The sequence below is a fragment of the Callorhinchus milii genome, unplaced genomic scaffold (assembly GCF_018977255.1).
Source record: "Callorhinchus milii isolate IMCB2004 unplaced genomic scaffold, IMCB_Cmil_1.0 Scaffold1, whole genome shotgun sequence".
Taxonomy (NCBI): domain Eukaryota; kingdom Metazoa; phylum Chordata; class Chondrichthyes; order Chimaeriformes; family Callorhinchidae; genus Callorhinchus; species Callorhinchus milii.
Genome location: NW_024704742.1, coordinates 78137496 through 78162746, shown reverse-complemented (window position 1 = coordinate 78162746; position 25251 = coordinate 78137496). Strand labels below are relative to the sequence as shown.

The window sequence follows — 25251 nt, the reverse complement described above, 5'->3', positions numbered from 1 at the left end:
TTGCTTTCAGCAGCTTAAATGACCATTTAAGAATACAATTTAGTATCACACTGGACAAATTAGAGCCATTGTATTCTACTTTTAACCCATATAGTAGCCTCAATTTATAATCGTTTTTGAACGAAGAACCTCCAGGATGGTATTAACCTATATTTATGGTTAGACTGCTATTTTCCATCTTTCTGCTGGCAATCACGATTCCCATTAACTTAACAAGTCGATACATTTTGATTTTCTAAAGCCAGATTGTCTACAAGTATATCCAATTGACCTTAATCTCTAAATTCATACTCCAGGAGAAAATTTAAAACAGGAAATTAAATGCCGACCACAATTCTTATATAACCTCTGTCCAGCCACATTTCTCTATTAGTCAAGCGAAGTGCTATCTGAGTAAAATGGAGAAGCGCTGTAATTAGGATTGTGTGCACATTCATAAGATTCTAATTTGAGGTGAGCAATATTCCTTCAGCAACTTTCTTTGCAGCAATCATGCATCTGTCCTTCGCTGGTGCTCCACTATCATTAGTAAATGAGTTAATCCTATTTTGAAAACCTATATTGTCAGTCCCCAAATGTCTGTTATAGATGGGATTTGTCTAAATGTGCAGCAGATTGCTTCATCATGCCTGACAAAATACTGATGGTTTTGGCTAACCTCTATTCTAAACTCCCATTGGTAAGTTAAATATTTTAATGGAATGCCATTTTCTTCATCATAATTATTTCAGCTTTTTGCTGAAAATCCATGCATTTCAAAAACAAATGTCCCCCTTAGGACTGTTCAGCTCTTTAATGGACTGAAATGACGAACAGCAGAAGTTATACCATCGTTGTATCACCTCCTCCCTCATAATATAAATTTAAAAATGGGTGATCTCCACTGCGGCACTTGTCTAGCTGAAAGTATCACATCCAATAAAACTCTGGCTTGTAGTTTTGTGGTCACGTTTATGTTTCGACATTTGCAGTGGAATATAGGTACTATAGATCTGGTTGGCTTTGCCAGGCATGACCCTCAAAGCCAGGTCAGCTCAGGCCCATTGTAATGAATGGAGTCAGATTAATTCCCACACCAGTATTTTGTGTATTTCACACGGGGAAACAACAGTTTATTCATGCAGAAAATAAAAGGAAAAAAAAACCTCTCCAATTCACAAAAATAAATAGACAACAACTTACTGAACATCACAACTCATGGAAACTCTGAAAAAAAATTGGAAAATAATCACCAACAATTAAACACAATATTAACTTTGGTGCGAAAGAAACAATATAGAATTACTGTGATATGTTTCCTCCTGAGCTAAAGAACTAAGATATAACATCAGAATGCAGTCAGGACTGAGCAGACAGTATGGTTCCTGTGTAACATCAAGCTCTTACTCAAACAGTGACTCTCAGCTTCTGCCTCCAGTTTGCCTGATCGCCTGCTTCTATGTGGAGTTTAAGTAAATTAATTATTATTTGATATTCAGTCAAAATTCATAAATAAAACTTCACAAGTTAAAATAGAAAGCTATACTTACCAAAGAATATTTAATCAGAATGAAAGTGCTACGTTGTGTTAAATATTCCACATTAAGATAAACATCCTGAATGTTGTTTTGAATTCTTATATTCTCAGATTGAAACTTTTATATTCTCAACTAATGTTTAAATTGAGTGGACTCAACAGTGTACATTTAATAATCAGCAGTTTTGTGATAGTTATTTCCTTATATTGCTTACCGTGTCTGCCTCAGCCTGATCCACAGTCAATTTCTGCATTAAAGCATTCACTTCAACTGATTTCTTTTGCAGTATAGGCTCCAGAGCTGAAAGTTCAATTTTCATTTTATCTACTAGATCATTAGTTTCCAACAATTTGGTAAGACCATTTTTAACACGATCCCGAGCCTGTTATTAGAAGAGAAAGTTTAAAATGTTATTATCAATTCTGACAATTCAGTTCTTTAAATATAGCAGGTCCATTTAGGGGACAACTATGCAATATTCCTAAATGCATTCAATTCCTTAATTATCACTCAACACTATTTAATGACAGGTTTGGGACTAAACACTCCATTGACGTTGGGCGAATACTTTCTCCCCGAAATGGCTTATAGTCAATTTATTTTAAAAAATAAAGAGACAAGATTTTGAATACTAGCCACGAAAATGACAGTTCACCTTTAAAATTGTATTTTTACAATTATTGGAGTTATTCAAGCTGAACAGAAAGTCTTTAAATGTCTTTAAAACCAAAAACAATAATAAATTGGTCATTTTCAATCCACGACTGTTTGTGGGACATTGCTGTGCGCCATTGGCTGCCGCGTTCGCCCACAAATATACAGTCAATTCACTTTACAGTATATTCTGTGAAGCGCTTTGGGACGTCCTCCCGACGTGAAAAGCGCTATATCAAATGCAAGGATTATTATTATTATTATTATTATTATTAAATGTATACTGGTCTAAAAATATTTTAACAGTAACATTTTCAAGTTTTACAAAATGGGCAGGATTCAAAGACCTCAAAAGGCTAGAAATAAAAAAAGGCTGTTAAATTGACTGTAAGATGTATGAGAGTGAAATAATTTTATCCAAATCATGTAGGCATTAGTCATTCCCAAGGTGGTCATTAAAGACAGGTTTTAAAATGACTATGCCTTTGCCATTCCTCAATTACAATAAATAAGAAGGCTTTTAGGTATGCTGCAACCATAACCCAATAATGGGAAATCGTATCAAATTATGTGCTACAATTAATGAATGAAGCAGAAAAATCCCTTGACGACTTCATAGCTGATCACATTCAACCAATGCATTAACCTTACATCTTCTTCGGAGTAGATGATAAATGGAAATTTTCAAATGCTAGAAAGGCACATGTTTTAAAATCAACAGTTTTATATTAAACAAATATGATTTGATGAGGAAAAAGATGGAACATTCTGAAAAATAAGTGAACGTATTACACAAATGAAAGAACATTTGAGCAGAGTATAAACATTACCATAATGCATTAAGCATGAAGCTGTAATAACAATTAAAATAGAATAAATTACTATGTGGTGCATAAATATGCTTCTCTAATTAAATCTCAAACATGTTCCATTTTTAATGCTGAAACCTGACTTGAAACGTGTCCTCTATACAAAGGTTTCAGAGACCCATATTATAGAAATATGTAACAGTGTCCAGAATTGGACCAGGCTCGGTCATTTATCCTCCAAAATTGGCATCCTAGAGGGAGCTGGATGAACTCTAATCACCCATCGAAGAATCACCAATATTTATATTGCTTCATAATCTCAGATCATATGATAATATGTAATGCTTCTAATCTTTGTGTTTTAAAATATTAAAATACCAATTTCAACAATGTAATGAAAATTCTTTTGTAGAGTGCTCCACTCACTCTTGTTTCTGGAGTTGTATCAGATCTGTCTGAAGTTAGGAGGCTGGCAAACACAACAATATTCGCTTCCAAATGCTTCCATATTGATCTGGTTACATTTACAAGTACTACAAGGATTATTATAATAATAATCCTTACATTTGATTTAGTGCCTTATCACGTCTTCGAAACGTCTCAAAGCGCAGGATATTCTGTAAAGTGAATTGACTGTATATTTTGTGGGCAAAACGCAGCAGTCAATTGCACACAGCAGTGTCTCACAAAGAGTCATGGATTTTAAGTGACCAATTTATTACTATAATTATTTTTGAAGGAATTATTACCTCCGGAAAAGTGATCTGCCAAATGACTAACAACCAGGTTTCTACTTACCTTTAGGTAAACAGTGGCATGCGAGTATGAAAACTTGCCTAACATTCGGAGTCCTGTAGCTCAGTGGTTAGAGCACTCGCCTCACAAGCGAGAGACCTGGGTTCGATTCCTGGCAGGGCAAAACCTTGGGCAAGTTTCCTTACTCCACATGCCTAATAATAATCCCTCAAGAAAAAAAAACAATAATAAAATTGGTCACTTCAATCCATGAATGGTTGTGGGACACTGCTGTGCGCAATTGGCTGCTACGTTTCACCCATAAATATACAGTCAATTCACTTTACAGTATATTCTGTGAAGCGCTTTGAAATGTCTAGAAGATGTGAAAACACTATATCAAATGCAAGATTATTATTATTTCACCCTGCCTGGGAATCAAACCCAGGTCCTCTTGTTTGCAGATATGGCATTGGATTAGCAAGTGAGATATCAACTTCAATCATTTTTTGTCATCAATGTTATCAGCCTGCCACACAATAATAGTAATTCAATGCTCTCTCTAATCCTTAAACTGGAATTCCAACTCAGCCAGTTACTTTAATGTGATCATAGTATGGGTGGCATGGAAGGGTCTGTCTCTATTAACTAGGGTAAGTGAATTTATAAATTATCATAAGGTGTTAATTTGTCCAGCTGTTCTTCCTTCACCACATCCGGTCCCTGACCAGGACCGCTTTCTTCCACGTCCGCCACATTGCCCATCTTTGACCGTACCTTACCCCAAATGCAGCCAAAACCCTCGGCTTTTGTTACCTATGGCTTGGATTACCCCAATGCACTCCTTGCCGGTCTCCCCAGCTCCACCATTCACAAGATCCAGCTCATTCAAAACTCTGCCGCCCACATACTGATCCGAACTAAACTCCATACCCACATCTCACCAGTTCTGGTCAGTCTCCACTGGCTCCTCATCACCGAACTGATCGACCTCTAGATCCTCACACTCGTGTTCAAATCTATTCACTCCTTGGCACTCCCTTCCTCTCTGAGGTTCTCACTCCCCAATCCACCACCCGACGCCACCACTCGACTGGCACTGGCCTCCTGCTCGTCCCTCGCACCATCGGAGGTTGCGCTTTCAGCCACTGCCCCCAAAACACTGGAACACTCTCCCTCAATCCCTCCAGCTTGCCCCCTCTCTTCCCTCTTTCAAGTCCTGCCTGAAAACTTTCCTCTTCGATCGTGCTTACGGCCACCTTCCCCCGGCTCGGAGTCAGGCTCCACCACTGTTAAGTGCTCTGAGACACTACCCTGCATGGAGGGCGCTATAGAAGTGTAAATTGTTGGTGTAATTTAGTCTACTATTTATGCCCCAATGCAGCTGAGACTCTCATCCACACTTTCGTCATCTCCCACCTCGATTATTCCACTGCCCTCCTCGCCGGTCTCCCCAGCTACAAAATCCAACTAATTCAGAACTCCACTGGCCCTATACTCAACAGCTCTAAAATCCGTACCCCAAGCACACCAGTCCTCGCCAGGCTCCACTGGCTTCTTATCACAGAACGGATCGACTTCAAGATCCTCACACTCGTCTACAAATCCCTTCATGCCCTGGCACCAGCCTACCTCTCCAACCTGTTTATTCCTCACTCTAAAATGTGGTGCCTCTGTTCGGCTAACTCAAACCTCCTGCGTGTAGCTTATCCCTTCCACTCCACCATCAGTGGCCAATCTTTCATCCACTACACCCCTAAATTTTGGAACTCTTTCCCTCAATCCCTCAGCCTTGCCCACTCCTTCCCCTTTTTCAGATCCCACCTAAAGACATTCCTCTTTAACCATGTTTACAGACACCTATTCCCTCGCCCGTCTCGGTATCGGGCTCTGCCTCTGTTAAGTGCTCCAATACCCTACCCCGCAAGAAGGTGCTATATAATAAATGCAAGTTGTTGTTGTTGCACAACGTAACTATTATGAATACAGAGGAATGACTTTTGCTGTAAACTGAAACAAATGAAAGCAATTTGTGGTGGAAATTCTTGCGGAACCTAACGTTTAGGAAGGGAGATCTATATTTTCTTCCATAGGGGACTGAAACTGTAGCAACATTTCATTGGTGCTAGAGATTGAAATGTTGTGCCTGGAGGAGATTGTCACAATTCATGCAATTCAAAAGCATATGACCTTTGGGTTCCCTTTATTACTTATGACGGTGTTTTTAGCATCTGCCATGTGAGAGGGCAAGGAAAAAATAACTATTTGAATTAGCAAGTTGTTGCAGATTTAAGCTTCTATTCACATCAGCCGAAGTGGAGATAACCAATTGCTACATCACAAAAATTTAAAATAGATATAAAATAAATTAATGGATTTTCAGAAGTCAGAGACTACTAGCTTACCGAAACTAATTCCTGCCGTTTCTGCTCCAGCATGGACAAGTACAGGTTTATCAGTTCGAGGTAGGATGTGGGTGTTGTATAATACCTACGCCGGAGTTCAGAGTAGTATTTCTCCGCCATATGATTTACACTTGTGTGGATTTCTACACACATTTCTGAAAATTTGCTCTTCATTTCTTCACTTCCCAGCTCAATATTTGTGAAAAAGGTCTTTGATACAGAGAGGAGAGCTTCTCGTGGCCACTGAAAGAAAATACAAATAGACATTTTTTGGGGGGAAAAGCGCCATTCATTCTTTCATACTTTTAAGATCCCATTTAAAAATCTGTCACGATTATATTTTTCAGTTTCTTCTTCAGTGACATTTAGTAGGTTACAAGGCTGGAATAATCCACAATTGTACAGAATCTTTACAGCATAAATGTTGATGCACCAACCACCCAAAGTTTTCTAAAAAAAAGCAGTTAAATCACATAATTATAAACAAGAAGATATCTATTTATTGTATGTTTTAGTTCTCTAAAGCTTGATTTGTTATCTTTACTTTACCCTCTACATCATGATCTATTCTAGATCAACAAATCCTTTATCTTTTATGACTACTAACAGTTTCAAATTAAGAGGATTAACATGTCAGAGCTCAAAAGCTATCGATATTTACATTTTTCTTTTTGAAGCCTATAAGCATTTTTGGAACCTGAAGTGGTTATGATGAACCTACTGTATCATTAAAACCGTTATCAATTTAAAAAAAATGGAGTTCCACTCCTGCTACAAGTGTAGCATTAAAGATGTGTGGGATGATAAATAATAATAAATATAATCCTTGCATTTGATATAGCGCCTTCTCACGTTATTGAGACAACTCAAAGCGCTTCACAGAATATACTGTAAGTGATTTGTGGGTGAAATAATTAAGGATTCCAGCTAAGAGACACTGCAAGTTAGACCTCAATTTGACTGGAAATGTCCTCCTGACATAAAATAAGTTGTATTTGTGAATGGTAACAGATGTGCTGAAACCTGGGTTCTTTAGAGAGTAGCAAGAGAGGAGGATTCATAATGGGCTGCTCTCATACACTTACCAACGGTACGTTTGGAGAGCAAGTGCTGAGGCCTGTATGCACGTCATCACCACCTTCTTGCGCCTTGAAGGTATGTGACTCACACAGGCCAATGGAAAGGATAAGGGAAAAGCAAATTGGTTAAAGAAGCTGCTTTATTTCTCAAGAAAATAATATTACAACTCCAAGCAATATTCAGTGACCAAATAAACTAATTATTGTATTCTTGGGCTCAGCGGATTTGCCTACACTTCACTGTAAAAATCTTGATGATGTGAAATGGTACTCTAAATAAATCTTGTAAGTAACAATGACTTAGATTTATTTATGTATCAAAAGGACACCTCAAAACACTTTACACACCTGACTGAGAGGCTAAGTGGGGGGTGGAGAAAGAATGGGGGAGAAATGAGGTGGGGTGGTAGAGGATGGGGAAAGGATAAGTGGCCGAAAGCAATACAATGACTACAATAACTACTTAAAAGTTATGATTTCCTGAAGTACTCTTCTCTGTGCTTCCTACCACATTGATTTGAAACAAACTGCATAAAATGAAGATCAAGATAATGATAGCACCCTTCAGGAGTTATTATTTTCACATACCTGCACAAACCAGTCGATGGTACAGCAGTTTACAAGAGATGGAAACATTCGACATCGAGCTCGAAATGCATCACCAACAGGACTCATGCACAACACAATATGCAACTTCTGCCGTACAATGTTTATAAATAATTGAAAGACCTGGAAAGGAAATATGGTGCATCAAATAAGTGCTTGCACATTGACTCATAGAACCATAGAAATTTACGACACAGATGAAGGTCATTTGGCCATTGTGTCAATGTCAGTTCCCTCAAGAGCAATCATTTCACTCCCATTTACCTGCTCTTTCCCCATACCCCTGTTGATCACTCTTTTTAATGTATTTAACTAGTTCCCTCTTGATGGCCTATGTGGATTCTGCCTCAACCATCATTGCCGGTAGGGCATTCCATAACCTGTGTCTGAATAAAATTCTGTTAACCTCCCCATTTGCTCATTTACAAACTATCTTAAATTGAAGCCTTCTACTTACTGACTCACCAACCAGGGGAAAATATGTCGCCCTATTGACTCTATCAAAACCCCTCATAATTTTAAAGACCTCTATCAGGTCACCATTCTATGTTCCAGCAGAAAAAATGTCCTAATTCCTTCAGTTTCCATAGGCCAAATCACCCATCCCTAGTAAAACAAATGAAATCTTCCCTCTGTCATCTTGATGTTTTTCCTAAAATGGGGTGACCAATACTGGATATAATATTGTAACTGCGGTTTAACTAATGATTTATACAAGTTCAGCGTTACCCATTTACTTGTATATTCTATTCCTCTGTTTAATGAATCCTACGATTTCATTAGCTTTTTTAACATCTTTGTCCACCTGCTTTCCCACCTGTAAGGTGACCTTTGCTCTTTCACTCCTTTTAATATTTTACTATTCAACATCTACTTGTTCTCCTTATTCTTTTCCCCAAATGTATAACTTTACATTTGTCTGCATTAAATCTCATTTCCCATTTCTCTGCCCACTCAACTAATCTGTCTATGTCACCCTGAAGTTGCTTACGGTCAGTGGTCTTCACTCCCTATACTCGCCTACAAAATTTCATCATAGCTTTTTTGACAACTGCATAATATTAAAAAGTGTTTCCAGAAGTCACATTTTGAAAGATTACTTAAGGGAACAAATAACTGAATTAGTGAGACTGTTAACTCAATTTTCCCGGTGGACTTTCGGAGCACCTGTGTAGCGTTGAGCATTACAGACCAGAAAGTTGCAGATTCAACCTTGTGTTGTTGAGCAGTACAATTAGCTGTTGACTTTGAGTAAGAGAGAGAAGAAAATGAGTCAGGGTTTCCTTTCTTAATCAGATATCCAGAGACACTTGCTGGAAAATGTAGGTTTGTAAATGTTGGGTGATGACCTTACTGAGCATTATTATGACTCAAATAATTCTGGGCTCAAATAACCTGTCAATAGCCATTGTCAAGGCATGTGTATTAATAATGGCCATTTGAGCAAGACATTGTTTGATGCCAGTCATTCAGGGAACTACACTGCAGTATGAAAAGTGAGTCATATATGATCAAAGGACAAGAAGATAAAAATCATAATTAAGAAAACAACATTACCTCTTGATCAAACCTTAAAAAGGTTAAATTGTTTTTAATAATAACAATCCTTGCATTTGATAAAGTGCCTTATCACATCTTCAAGACGTTTCAAAGCGCTTCACAGAATATACTGAAGAGTGAATTTATTGTACATTTTGTGGGTGAAATTCAGCAGCCAATTCAATTTACCTTAAGTCTAAAAAAAGTTGCTTTTGTCAGATTACAAAATCATAAGAGGTTAAATTGAAAAGGTCTTTTGATCCATTTGACCTCAAGCTTCCAGAATATCTACCCTCCAGTCCTCCCACTACAGTATTAAGTTATTACCTGAATGAGTCCAGTTTCCTGGCCTCGACCATTCTTTCAGCACTTCCCACCAACAATAATGATGATGGTGACCACACAGTAAGAAGCACTGATAAATTTCAAAGTACCTGTTCAGCATAGATAGTTCTTCCCATTAGTGCTCTAACAGGTTAGAATGATATGCCAGACATCCTGATCAACAATCAATTAGCCCTGGCAGTGCTGTGGATCTGTCTGCCACATAGATCATTTTAGAGCCAGTTCAACATGGAGTGCCTTCCCAGCTCAGCAGAATAATTTGATGACAAGGTACTAATTTTATTAGCTATAAAGAGCTGAATCCATTAAAATGCAAATCCATAAACTTTTGATACCATATCTGATGCTCAGCAACTGAGCTACCTGGAAGGCTAAGTGTGTGCCACAACTTCTTTCCATTAATATGGATTAATATATTCCATATGGTTTTTTGCACCTGTGATAGTGAAGAATTAATGCCCATAGGTACAGAATTAATCTCATGTCAGAGCCAGCCTGTGATTGCAATGATAAAATTAGAGATTATTACTATAAAATTAGCAAGTTTGAGTTTTGTAAGTAGATTCTCTCTCTCTCCCCCCCACCTCTACCAATATTAGATGGCTGATTAATTCCCACCAAATGGTAACACTTTAAAAAATGCTTCATAACCATCTGGTTCAAAATAAGGTAGATGTAAGGTTATAAATAATGACATTCTTTGCAGCATGTGATGATTCAAGTGCTGCTCAGACTGTGCACAAGTCAACTGTGGAATATAGTGGCCAAGGTTGAAAAGTGTGCGTTGTAAAACTGGATTAATATTCTGGAACTTCTTCAATTAATTTTAGAGATTCGGTCAATTTCACATATGGAGGTTTTGTTCGTTCCACATTGGGGAGACGAAACACAGATTGGGTGACCGATTTGCCAAACACCTCCATTCTGTTCGCAAGCACAACTCTGAGCTTCCGTTTTTTTGCCACTTCAACACTTCCTTCCACTCAGTCTCCTACGCTGTTCCAATGAGCCACAGCACAAGCTCGAGGAACAGCACCTCATTTATCTGCCAGGGACCTTACAGCCCTCAATATTGATTTCAATAATTTCAGACTATAACAGCTCACCTTCCCCCTCCCCTCTTCTGTGACCATTACATCATCTGGATATCAGAAACACCTTTTCTCTCGGGCCTGTATTTTGTTGCAATTTCCCCCCCCACCCTTTTGTTTTGCATTATTAACACCTACTTAACCCATCATCCCTGTCCTCTACCCCATTTTCTCCTTTGTCTTCCTTGTCCTGCCTCCTCCCTCTCTGTTAGCCCTTAAAAACCTCTCCCTCCCACAATGGACCCAAAACTCACTTTTCTTTCTCCATAGATGCTGCCTGACCTTCTGAGTGTTCCCAGCGACTTCTGTTTTTGTTTCAGATTTCCATCATCTGTAGTATTTTATGTTTCGTCTATCTCTCTGCCTCCACCCTCGACTCCAGGACCACTGCTGTCCTGACAGAATGTCTGTCAGACATCAAGTCCTGGATGAGAGCTAATTTTCTTCAGTTGAACGTCAACAAGACTGAGGCTCTCCTGATTGGCTCCCGTCAGCGCCTCCTCACCTCAGGCACTGACAGCATCACCGTCCATGGATACACACTCCACCTCACTGAGCCAGTCCAGAACCTTGGGGTCTTGTTTGACCCTCAACTATTCTTTCTACTCCTCATCCGTATCATGACCCGCTCTACCTTCCCCCACCTCCGCAATATTGCCCGGCTTCACCACTGGCTCACACCGAAGGCCTCCGAAACCCTCATACATGCATTCATAATATCCAGGCTCGACTACACAAACTCTCTGCTTGTCGGCCTCCCCCAACTCCTCCCTCCATAGGCTGTAGATCATCCAGAACTCTGCAACCCATGTCCTCTCCCCCACCAGGCTCCGTGACCCTATCACCCCATTCTCGCCCAACTCCACTGGCTTTACATCATACAGTTCAAGATCCTGGTCCTCACCTTCAAAGCCCTCCATAGTCTTGCTCCCCCCTACTTCTGTGACCTCCTAAATCCTCTACCAACCTGCCTGCTCACTCCGCTCAACGGGCTCCAGCCTGCTTCACGCCACCCGCCTCTCCCGCCTTCAGCCACTCTGCCCCCACATTCTGGAACTCCATCCTGCAGTCCCTCCGCCTCGCCTTTTCCCTTGACTACTTCAAGACCCGTCTCAAGACCCTTCTCTTCGATTGTTTTCAATCACCCTCCTTCCCTCCCTGCCCTCTATCCTCCCCGATCCCAACCCCCAGCCTGGGTCCGAAACACTGATTGTCCAGCGCCTTGGGACGTCCTCCCAATGTGAAAGGTGCTATACAAATGTAATTTTGCTGTTGTTATTTATAAAAAGGCAAAACAGAGCCTCAGGTCCACGGGTGGCATTACCATCTTAGATACAGTATATCAATAGCAGGTCAACACCAACTTGCTAAAAAAAAATACCCAAAGCTTATCTTCTTTTCTTGAAATTTCATAAGGAAGAACCCTTGAGTTTAAATGTTCTGCCCCAAGTGAGATAACTTTTTTTCAAACTGCACAGATGAAGCTTTGGATTTATACCATGTATGAATATTCATTTGGTGAATTCCACAGATGAACAGATTTTTCGTACCATCAGTGTAATGCAAGGTAAATGTTGCCCTAAAGCTTAAGTTTGTATATCATGGTGTTCAATTCCAATATTTTGCATGCAGAGATGTGTTGACTATTAACAGTAGCCATGGGAAAGATATATGGTACATTGAAGCTTGGGTTGTATAACATTAGGATACATTTGATTCCTAATCCTAAAGGATATTTTAATTATAGGGTCATCAAAACTGTCTTATAATACATTTATGAACATTCTAAGTAATTTTCTTCAAAATATTAGATGTGTTTAATTTGTTAGCATAAGCGGGGAGAAAGCATTTAACATTTAATAATAAAATGCTTTATTTGCTATAAAGAGGCTTTTTAAGCAGTAAAATTCTTTAATTTATAGATCATTTCAGTATATTTAAATAATAGGGTCTATTACTCTTCAATCTCAAAACTGGATACATTGTGCTCATTGTGACTTAATATAAAACAATCCAAAGAAATCTAACAAAAGGTTTAAAAAAAAACTTGCTTTTCTGGACATTCAGACTTTAGGGATTCAATGTCAATAGTTTTGGGGAGGTTTTGGTTCTGAAATCTTAAAATCATGAATGGCAAGCAGAAGTTGCAACAGGTAATGCTTAGACTTCACTTATAGCCTTCTCTTCAGCCGTGCCTTCAGCTCTCCTCTCTACCCCCTCCTAGCTCCCTCCCTTCCCTCCCCTCACCCTGACCATTTCCCCCCTCCTCGCTCCCTCCCTTCCCTCCCCTCACCCTGACCATTTCCCCCCTCCTCGCTCCCTCCCTTCCCTCCCCTCACCCTGACCATTTCCCCCCTCCTCGCTCCCTCCCTTCCCTCCCCTCACCCTGACCATTTCCCCACTGCTCGGGTCCCGACCCAACTGTCCAGCTCCTTGGGACGTCCTCCCGATGTGAAAGGCGCTCTATAAATGCAATCTTGTTGTTGTTGTTGTATAATAATAGTAATCCTTGCATTCTTCTAGACGTCTCAAAGTGCTTCACAGAATATACTGTAAAGTAAATTCACTGTATATTTGTTGGTGAAATGCGGCAGCCAATTGCGCAGTGTCCCACAAACATTCGTGAATTGAGTGACCAAATTATTATTGGGTTTTTTTTAAGGATTTTTATCCCCGGAACAGCGATTAGCCAAGCGACTAACAACCAGGTTCGTACTTATTGCTAGGTAAACAGACGTGTGGAGTAAGAAAGCGTGCCCAACATTTAGCCCAGCCAGGAAAAGAATCCAGGTCTCTCGCTTGCGAGGAAAGTGCTCTAACCACTGAGCTAAAGGAGTTACTGCCTCTTAATCACGACAAGCCTAAAACCAAGGGAAAACCATCGATCAAGCCTTCAGCATGCTGAGGACTACAGTGCCACCTACAGTATTACACTTATTACAGTAACTGCATCAACACTGGTACTTTTCTGAATCTTACTTCATCTCGGTTCCCTTCTGCAATTCCAGCATCTTTAGCCTTAGGGCGTGTAGCACCAAGAACTTTTTCAAGTTCGTCTTTCTCAAACAGATTCGGTACCTCTCCTGAGTTCAAGATGTTGTTGATGTCTTCTAGAAACTCTTCTACAACAATCTGTTAGAAAACAATAACTTTTTAATAAACTTTACATTGGTGAATTGATAATTATTTCATATGTACAATACTATTAATGGTATAATATTTAATATTATTTTAGTATAATATTTTATATTATTTTAGAAACTAGTTACAACCCACTCTAGGTTGCAACCCACTCCGTTATGCACATGTGTAAAGTAAATTGGATGAACCAATGAAAAGGATTAATTATGTTTAATATAGAATCAAACCTATCTTCAAGCACTGCTCTGGGGCCTGAGCCAAAAACAGCCTTTATATAAGAGTGGCCTTATATAAGTCGAGTCCTGAGCATACTGCTCCAAGTCTCTGCTCCTACATTTCAGCTGCAGGTTGCCTGGCAACACCACCCCAGGAAACTGATTATAAAACTGTCTTCCCGTTAAGGGTCAGGGGAATGCCTGTCGAACTTCATATAACAACTGTAAAAAAATTAGCAGAGCAATCCCAATGTTTTCCCTCATTATATGGAGCTTTCCCACAACACATGTAAGGAAAACAAGTGTACAAGTTCACTGTGTGCATCAGAGACTGGGAGTAGAGCATTGATTATTCTTATTCTGAACACAAGTTAAAATAAAACATGCAACTTTTTTAAAGACCAATACAAGAATAGTACAGCTGAGCTTCATCTTTGGGCATCTTAGTAATGAAGGCAACTCAACATACAGGCTCGCTATTAAAGCAATTCAATATAATAATAATCCTTGCATTTGATATAGCGCTTTTCACATCTTCTAGACATCCCAAAGCACTTCACAGAATATACTGTAAAGTGAATTGACTGTATATTTGTGGGCGAACGCGGCAGCCAATTGCACACAGCAATGTCCCACAAACAGTCGTAGATTGAAAATGACCAATTTATTATTGTTTTGGAGGGATTATTATTAGGCGTGTGGAGTAAGGAAACTTGCCCAAGGTTTCGCCCTGTGCCTGGAATTGAACTCAGGTCTCTCACTTGCAAAGCGAGTGCTCTAACTACTGAGCTGCAGGACTCCAATATACAGGCTCGCTATTAAAGCAACTCAATATACAGGCTCGCTATTCCAGCATCTTTTTGATTTGAAACGGATGTTGACCAAAGTCCCAAACTCAGTAATTTCATTCATTTTTATTCATACAGCACCATTCCTGTAAAATAAACATCCCAAAATGCTTTGAAATATATAATTGATTAAAAATTAAAATAAATGTTCTAGAGGCAAAACATGGCTGCCATTTTGCATCAGCAAAATACAAATATGAGATGAGTAAGTAGTCTATTAATTTAAATTTGGGATAAATTTGAATAGCCAGTATATCTGGAAGAAAGACTTCATGTCTCTTTGAAATAGCAATTGCACATAAATAATAAGGGAGAAATAGACTGTTTCTATGAATGCCTCTACAAAAATAACTTGCATTGTTATAGCGCCTTTTATGTAGTTTAGTGTGAGAGTGCTGCACATTGGTGGATTTGGATACCAAGCAAGGGAGAAAGGGATGGTGATCATAAGTGCAAAGAGGTAGATCTTAAGGTAGGATTTAAAGAGTGATAAAGAGGAGCAAGGCAGAGGGATTCAGGCAGAGTTCCATAGTGGCATTATGGGCATAATAGCTTAAGGCACAGCCACCTATAGTGGCACAGAGGTGTTGGGCATTGGATTTCAGGTCGGTGTTTTGCTGAGTGAAGGGAATGAGCAGAGAAGTGAGGTAATTGCTTTAATAGCAAGTTTCCAGTGTTCATAGCTTAGTGCCAAGGCTTCTCATTTAACATCAAACCCAAAAGGTGCAGTACTAGAATATCATCCAGTACAAACCATTTGGCACAGGACCTATTTCTGGCTGGGGGTGATGCCGATTCTGTGGAACTGGTCTGATGAGCTGCCAGGATCTTTACATATCTTTTTAAAGTATTTGCCCTGGTTCACTGGTGTTGAAATTACATCTAATAATTTAATCCAAAGCTTTCATTGCACACTCTAATTTCATGATGTGGTCTTTTATATCACATCCTAAATAATGTAAACAGTTGCATTGGACTACATTGGATGGGAAATAGTTGATCCATAATAAAAATAATAACAATAATAATAATCCTTGCATTTGATATTGAGCCGTATCACGTCTTCGAGATGTCTCAAAGTGATTTACAGAATATACTGTAAAGTGAATTGACTGTATATTTTGTGGGCGAAACACGCCAGGCAATTGCGCCCAGCAGTGTCCTGAAAACAGTTGCGGATTGAGTGACCAATTCATTATTTTTTTTAAGGAATTATTACCCCCAGAAAAGCGATCCACCAATCGACTAACAACCAGGTTCCTACTTACTGCAAGGTAAACAGAGGCATGTGGAGTAAGGAAACTTGCCCAACATTTTACCCTGCCGGGAATCAAACCCAGGTGAGGCAAGTGCTCTAACTACTGAGCTACATGACTCCAGAACACTAGGAGGTCATTTTGTGTTTCCAGCAACAACAACAAGATTACATTTGTATAGCACCTTTCATGTCGGGAGGACGTCCCAAGGCACTGGACAGTGTACAGCATTTCAGACCTGAGTTGGGGTCAGGGAGGGAGAAGGGAGGGGAGGGGAAGGGGGGTAGCATCAAGAATCTTACAAAGGTATTTTACTTAAACCAGTCCTTCTTGAAGTTTCACTAGCAAGTTCAACAAAAGCAAAATTAAAGGTGATAACTTCTTAACAGACACCAGATGATACACAGGGTTGTCTGAGGCCGACAACTGAGAACGGAGATAACATATCGGAAAGGTACACTTGATACATGGCATGGGAAATAAATGTAAAGTGAATAATTTCCTCATGTAAAGACCTTCCTAAAGGTATATTGCTATCCCATTTACCCCATTGACTTCTGGATTTGCTAATGGCTTGTAGATTGCGATATGATCATAGAGTACAGTTCGCACATTCCAAAATAAAAAAACAACTAAAATGACTTTTGATTTACAAGAATAACTTGACAAATCAGCACTTAGTGTAATCAGATTCCAATTTTGATAACCACCTGCAGGTATTTTCTTGTAGATTAACATAATGTTTGTTCGAAGGTTTCAGGAATTGATTACTATATTGCTTTAACGTTCTTTTTCAACTATGTTTGTGCCATTTTTCAAATGTTATTTTCTAGTTTTCATTTGGTTGTGCAGCACAGTACATGCTTCAGTGAATACTGATGTAAGTTTTGTATCACTACCTACTGCAGTATAAATAATTCAACATTCTTTATTACATGCTAATTTTTTTTGGCTGAGTCCAATATCTATACTTCGCTTTCTAACCCTTGTCTCACTTGAAATAATCATGAGGTTCTTTGAATATTCAAACCAAGCTGCTTCCCCACCAAGCTGTACTATAAACAACCAGTTTTATGTTTAATCTTGCACCCAGACAAACAAAATATAGGACTAATATCTAATGTTAACCCTGCCTTCTTATTCCCACAGACTAAAACCATAGCACCATAGAAATTTAGACCTACAAAATATAGTCACTATGCTTTGCAGTAAATCCTGTGAAGCACTTTGAAACATTCACCCAACGTGAAAGGCACTACATTCAATGCAAGGATTATTATTTAATTTAATAGAGGAAAAGAGAAGGAAATTGAGATTTGGATAGATGGCTTTATTTGCAGATCAAACATTAATTCAATGCATCAAATGACTTCCTGCTGTGTCAGTTATTTAAGGTTTTACAGTTCCATGGATTGATCAACCCTATCTGTTAAAAACAACAACAAGATTCCATTTATAGAGCGGCTTTCGCGTCGGGAGGACATCCCATATAACTATACTTAGTGACCAAAAGACACAGAAAGAATGATCTCACACTGGAGAACCCACTTGTAAAGATGAGTTTTAAGACATCTAGTGTGAACTTCTTAACTATCAGCTACACCATTGTAAAATCGCTATTGTACAGTGCTTGTTGACATGCTGCACCATATTATCAGGACCCATTTTGCTAAGACTAATTACGTATATTGTATCTTTCACCGATTTGCTGCAAACTCATTCTTTGAGAAATAATAGTATCAGTCACTGCTTGGTTGAAGCTCAAAACTCTTTATTTCCTCATGTCCAATGACAAGTGCGAAGCTGTCCTGAACTATTTCTTCTCAAAGATTGAAAACATCTGCTTGGCTGCATCCTCCTCTTCCCCCATGTCCCCTTCCACACTCCCACCCCCTAACGTTGACAGGTCTAGTGACTCTCCTGTCTCCATATTGTATAAATCATTAGCTCATGCAGTGGGACTTTGAAAAGATATCAATATTCCAGCAGCAAAGCTACTCAAGCATCAGGATAACTAAGATACTGCAATTTTGACATCTTACATTGGATAAAAAAAACATTAAAGGCTGAGACACTGAAGTTTGACAAGTCCACATCATAGATGTGAGCAGACAATCCCTGACATGAAATTAGACTTTGTCCATTATTTACTGTAACTTCCCAACAACAACAGTGCTATAAAATGTGCCAAAGCAGGACAATCAGAATCTTCTCTGACTTCCATGCATGCATCTTAATAGTAGGCCTATGCAGACAAATGTCTTGACTGGAGGAAGACTTTAAACTGGACTTTAATTCACAGTATATCAATACTTTTACTCACTGAAACAAAATTACTGATATTTCAATTCCGTACCTGTGTGTCAGTAAAGAGAAATACCATATCATTCCCTTCAACTCCAGCCATTTTAAAAAGGTTTCGCAAATCATCATGGAATGTTTCATAGTTATAACCACGGCTGAGTTCAATTTGAAAACACCTGTAAACACATATGTGAGCTGCCAATCGTGTGAGCGACTGTTTCCCTGTACCTCCAACACCAACAAGTAGTGCATTTCCTCTTTCTTGACGAATCATACGGGCGATTCTGTAAAGTGAGAGTACATTTATTTATATGGCATTCTTATTTTCAACCATAATTTCTTAAAAATATCAGGAAATGTATTTACTTTGTAATTTGCCTGCAATCACATCCAGATTGGTCTCAATTGCTTATTACAGTAGTTGATTTATTTATTCTTAATCCTTATGTTCTCTATTGGTTACAATGTTTTTCTTCCTTATGTTAACCCTAAAGAACCATCTGAAATGATGCTGTCAAGCATGTTATTTTCTGGACTTAACTTTTTAACAGTCTTTTGTTCCCAGTATGTGGTGCAACATCTCATGAATTATGTGAGAACAATGAGCCAAACAGAAATGTAAAGTTTTCATTACACATTTGGAAATAAAGCAAATAATTTTACATCTAGATTTTTTAAAATAAATATAAGCAACACATGCGTGTTAATAATTTTCTGATATGAAAATAAATCTACCCTTAACTAAACCAATTTTGACAGGACTGTATGGGATCAGGGGCAATATGATGACGGTCTTTAAGATTCTGAAGGGAATAGATAATCTAGACCATGACAAGCTATTTTATCTTGTACTGAACAGTAGAACCAGAGGACATGGCCTATGACTGAAGGAGGGTAAATTCAAAACAAACTGGCATAAAAACTACTTCAGTGAGAGAGCAGTAAACTTATGGTACAGGCTTCCCAGGGGGACAGTGGAAGCAGAAAATTTTATTTGTTTCAAAGACAAATTAGATAGATTTCTGCTCGAAAATAATATCTCGGGATACAATCTATAGTTTGGAACATGATATGTCAAATGACTGCAAGGATGGTGGAGGGCAAACAAGATGGACCTTGGTCTTCTTTTGCCTAGCAAATTCTTATGAAATTACTCTATTACTCGAATGACTATGTATACACTTAGGTTTTCCATGCACTTGTAATCTTTCCTCCCACTTTCTAAACATAAATCATCAATTATAATCTCCTGAATATAATGTTACACAAAGCATGAGCCATTCCTAAATCCATTTAAATCATGATGACGATATTTATAGAAGTTCTAACATAGAAAAAAAACTATTAATCAGAATGTTATTGCAACAGTGTGGTGTAAACTACAATATGGTTTATTTTATGGAAGTGATCTTTAAAATTATTATGTAAGCCACTAGGAACGTCCTTTTGGGTTACACATGTCAAATTTAATACATTTTAAAGAGTATTCTATTTTAGCATCTAAAATTACTCATTTTATATATAGCTTTGCTACAGTAACCATCCATGCAATCTTTTTTCAGTACATTGAGAAATAACTCAAGGCAATATTATTTTATTAATCACAATAACTAATATCTATATGTTAAGTTCATATAAACCTCTCAATTCATTGATTGGGTAGATTTTGTTTTCTATTTGTTAGTCCAGTTTAGAGTTCATGACATATCTATTTGTCCTAGGTTTAGCAGACTGCCATCTATTCAAGCATTCACTTCAGTAGTAAAACCATTTTGACACTGGTCATACTGCTCTGATCGAATGTGGTAAATTGCAATGTTGGCTTCTGATGTGATTTCTCATTTGAAAATTTGCTACACTCGGTGTTTGTTAACCTGAGCCTTAAAATAACTCCAATGCATCCACACTGTGAACTTTTTCTGCTTTCTGCACCCATCATCTTTGCAACCACTCAGATTATTTTGTACCAATTTGTTCTGAATTCTGCTGTGCACTTGCAACTAATGGGTGCTAGTTTGAGACTGTCCAATTCATTTCACTTAGGCTCCTCGCAGCAATCGAGGGAGACTATAATCCCATTAGTGTTAATTCAATTTTACAAGGAAAAATAGCGATATCAGTCTTCTGAGCTGCATCATTTTTTGTTCTTCCAAGAATGCGCAGGAAGCCGGCAGGTCCATATTAGAAGCCAAAAGTAACATCAATAATAATCTGATAACCAAGAAGCAAGACCAGTACACAGATTTTCTCATTACACAGTGTCTAATTGTTTTGCATGTCAACACACTACGTTATAATGGGGCCATGTATTTGTAGAAGTTTACGTCTCTAAAATCTGATGGTAAAATCTGATTCTTATCTTCTTCTATGGGAAAACTGTCCAATAGAAAAAAAGGAATTTGATAAATATGTGAAAAGGAGAAATATAAAAGGATATGGCATAAAAACAAGAGAATGGCAAACTCTTTCAGGAAGTGAATACAGGAATAATAGGTCAAACGATCTACTTCTGTGTTTCGAATTTCTGTGGTTCCATTCTCTTTGGTTCCAATGATTCACACCTTTGATTGCTTTAAAATTTAAATAAATCAGAACAGAGAAGCAACTCCTACATTGTCATAAAAAGTAAACAAAGAACTAATTGACTCTAAAAATATAGAACAGCACCTGGCGACATGTTCAACAGCATCTTGAAAGAAAACCAGCTTCATCTCCTTGGAATTTGTCATGTTGTAGTCATCTAAATAGTCCTGTAGTGTAGATCTAATTTTTTCAAAATTGAGAAGATCTTCATAATATCGTTCTGATTTCTCCGCTCCAATCTGAAAAACACAGATGACCTGATGACTCAAAAGCTGGCTATTTTCTCACACTTTGTAATGCGCGTACTGAGACATTAGAGCCAGTCAACCTTTCTATTAAAAGGTTTCTCTGCTTATGTTATAGTGTAATAAAATATCAATTAGAATGGAAATGTTCTTAATAATTCTTATATTTGATGCAGCACCAAAAACGTTGAAACGTCTTAAAGTGTGTCATGGGGAACTGCTGTTGAACGTGGAAGCCGATGTGCACAAAAAAGACCAAAATAACCAATCTACCTCAAGGGTTATAGGCAAGATCCTGAGAGAAATTCTCCTCTCAGAGAGGTAGAGTTGAGTGGCATCTGCATATGTGGAAGTTAACCCCATGTAGTGGATGACATCACCGAGCAGAATAATAACAATAATAAAGTGGAGAGGACTGAACATAGATCCCTGAGGAACTCCACACATGATGGTACAAGGGTGGGAGGAGAGATGTTACTAAATACACAATGAAGATTTGGGGATAAGTAAGGGTGAAACTAGGCAAGGACAGAATCCTGAAAATGAAGAAGAACAGAATGGTCGATAGTGTCGAAGGTGGCAGAGACATCAAAAAGGACAAAGAGGCAAAGAGAGCCCTGGTCACAGATGGAGAATGGCATTTGTGACTTTGATCAGGGCTGTCTCTGCACTGTGAGGAACACAGTACCGAGACAGAATAATATTTTTTTCAACAATATATGTTTGACATTAATAAAGCTTGATGAAAAATATCACCTTCTAGAAGTCTCCAAAATTACTGTGAGAAACAAATAAGTTGATTTGGGAGAACTTTACACCTGAATGTCATGTATATTGGAATACACTTAATTGTATAAGTATTATATAAGAATTGTCTGCTATGTCACTATTTTATCAATTATTTATGTAGAAATCAATTACTACTTCCATATAGAGGACAACATGTGACAGAATGAATGTTTTTTTCAACAATATATCTTTGATGTAATAAAGCTTGATGTGTTTATCACCTTCATGAAGTCTCCAAAAATAATGGGGGTTTTCATAAAATAATCCGATTCCAAGTGGACTCCGAAGTGTTTGTCTTTTCAAAAAGAAAAAAGGATATTAGCAACAATTTCACGATAAAACTTATACAATGTCCTTCATACACTTTATCCAGTTCACACTTTTAAAATGAATATCCTATAGGTAAATTTCTTCAAATAGACTACATCAATGCTGTGGATCATCAACAACAACTTGCACCTATATAGCGCCCTCTATGCCAGGTGGTGTTTCAGAGCATTTAACAATGGTGGAGCCCAAGGCCGAGCCAGGGGGAGGGGGTAGGTGACCAGAGGCACGGTCGAAAAGTAAGTTCTTCAGGCACGACCTGAAGATGGGGAATGAGGAGGCGAGGTGAAAGGGCTGAGGGAGGGAGTTCCAAAGTTTCGGGGTGTAGTGGCTGAAGGCACGGTCGCTAATGGTGGAGCGGAGGATTCGGGGGACATTGAGGAGACCAGACCCAGTAAAGCGGAGGCAGTGGGTACTGATGTGGGGAGAGAGGAAGTTAGAGAGATAGGGGGGGTGCCAAGGAATGGAGGGATTTAAACACTTGAGTGAGGATCTTGAAGTTGAATATATGTTGCTCTCAAAAATTAACTTTCACCAAGATCTATGAACTGAATCCTTAACTTTTCAACAACTAAAATATAAGATAATACATGTTCATAAGTTCCACACTATTTATAAGCTAAGGAATTGGTGATACTGTACTAGGAAATAGCTCACAATGCAATACAATTTTCCCTGAACCAATAATTAAATGTTATATTTCATTCAGTTACAACAAGAACTCTTAGTTAAGTATTCAAAACACAGTTTTAGACTTTGTTCTACAGAGTTCTACAGAGTAAGTAATGCAAAGGTAGAAGTCCATTTGGATGACAGTAATGGTAATATAATTAGACTCACTATCAAATAGAGTGGGAGTCTGAGATTAATAGTGCAAGAAGGTTACATATCCACCCAAAACTATAATGCAAATTAACAAAAGCATTTGGTCAAAATAAAACTTAAAAATCAGCCTATGTTGATTACAGGCATATACTGGATGATGGCACATATTAAGGACACATCAATAAATGCTAAAACAAATATATTTTATGATGCAAAGCAAGGATTGTTGCGTATCATTGTTACTGTTAGAACAATAAAGCAGTGAATATGTAGTAAGTCTTACTGGCCATTTCAGCTAACATGTTATTAAAATAATATTTGTCTTCATTGTTGATTAAACGATCATGGAAGACGCGTTGACATTCATGGCAGAAAAGTCTAAAAATTTGGTTTTCATCCCTCACTGTACCAGGGTTACACTGAAGAATTCCTGAAATCAAAAGCAAACATTCAATTCAATGAATGCAGTTTGGTCCTATATTTATTAGAACAAAATAAGATATACTGCATGTCAAAAAGCACCACAGTAAACATAAGATATCCAGTAAGATGCAGTGAAATAGTGAGTATGTGGAACCCATTGCTGAAAGCTGGGGTTGATGAAGAAAGCATAAATGTATTTAAGTGTAATATTGATGCATACAACAGCAACAAAATTACATTTGTATAGCGCTTTTCACATTGGGAGGACATCCCACGGCGCTGGACAGTCAGTGTTACAGACCTGAGCTGGGGGTCGGGGTGGGTGGAGGACAGGGGGAGGAGTATGATCGAAAGCACGGTCAAAAAGGAGGGTCTTGAGATGGGTCTTGAAGGAGGCAAGGGAGGGGGCAAGGCAGAGGGAATGCGGGATGGAGTTCCAGAGGGTACGGGTAGAGTGGCAGAAGGCCCGTCCGACAATGGTGGGGAGGGCGATGGGTGGGACGTGAAACAGCCCGGAGGGAGCGGGCAGGTTGGTAGGGGGTTTAGGAGGTCAAAAAGGAAGGGGCAGCGAGGCCATGGAGGGCTTTGAAGGTGAGGACCAGGATCTTGAACTGTATCCTCTATGTGACGGGAAGCCAGTGAGAAAGAAAGGAATAGAGGGGTATAAGAGCAGGGAAAAGGAGGGATGAAGGATAAACAAAGGTATAGACAAGGGGACCAAATGGTCTGTTTCCATTTTGTAATGTTCTGTTTAATTCTATGTGAGATCCGCCGTGAATGAGTGAGTGAGTGAGTGAGTGAGTGAGTGAGTGAGTGAGTGAGTGAGTGAGTGAGTGAGTGAGTGAGTGAGTGAGTGAGTGAGTGAGTGAGTGAGTGAGTGAGTGAGTGAGTGAGTGAGTGAGAAAGCCCCAAATTTTGTCTTGAGAAAATGGTAAGGTTGTTTTCTCAGATGAGATTCCATGAGTCTCCTTCTTCCAAATCGCTCATAACATTAAGCATAAGTTAAGAATAAGTAATAAAGATCTTTCCCAAAAGTACAAATATTGCATGGATATCTTTGTGGGTCTGTGCACCCAAGCAAAAAACATTTTCCCGCAATTATTTAATCCACTCTACGAAAAGCACAGGTTAATTTGTCTCAGTAACAATAAAAACAAGGACTTGCATTTATTTTGTGACCTTCACCCGGGATGGCGTCCTGAAGCTCTTGACAGTGGCAAAATCTGACGCCAAGCCAGGTGAAGAGGGAGGGGGGACATGACTATAAGCACGATCAAAAAGGAAGGTCTTTAGGCGGGATTTGAATGGAGGAGGGAAGCAGCAAGGCGGAAGAATCAAGGGAGAGAGTTCCAGAGATTTGGGGCATAGTGGTTGAAGGCACAGCCACTGATGGTGGAGCGGAGAGGACAAGGGACAAACAGGAGGCCAGAGGGGGTTGAGCGTAGGCAGCGGGTGGTGGAGTGGAGGGTAAGCAGATGGGATAGGTAAGGAAATGTGAGGGCATGAAGGGATTTA

The 25251-nt window shown here is 38.8% G+C and overlaps 1 protein-coding gene across 1 annotated transcript in view; it reads right to left on the bottom strand.

Moving 5' to 3' along the window:
• Positions 1 to 25251, bottom strand: part of LOC103177705 (dynein, axonemal, heavy chain 6) — a 173816-nt gene that overhangs the window by 78378 nt on the left and 70187 nt on the right. Inside the window, 8 exon segments of the mRNA XM_042332425.1 lie at positions 1732 to 1899; positions 6121 to 6363; positions 7788 to 7928; positions 13760 to 13912; positions 18597 to 18828; positions 21212 to 21366; positions 22383 to 22456; positions 23597 to 23743. Coding sequence (XP_042188359.1) covers positions 1732 to 1899; positions 6121 to 6363; positions 7788 to 7928; positions 13760 to 13912; positions 18597 to 18828; positions 21212 to 21366; positions 22383 to 22456; positions 23597 to 23743 — 1313 coding nt within the window.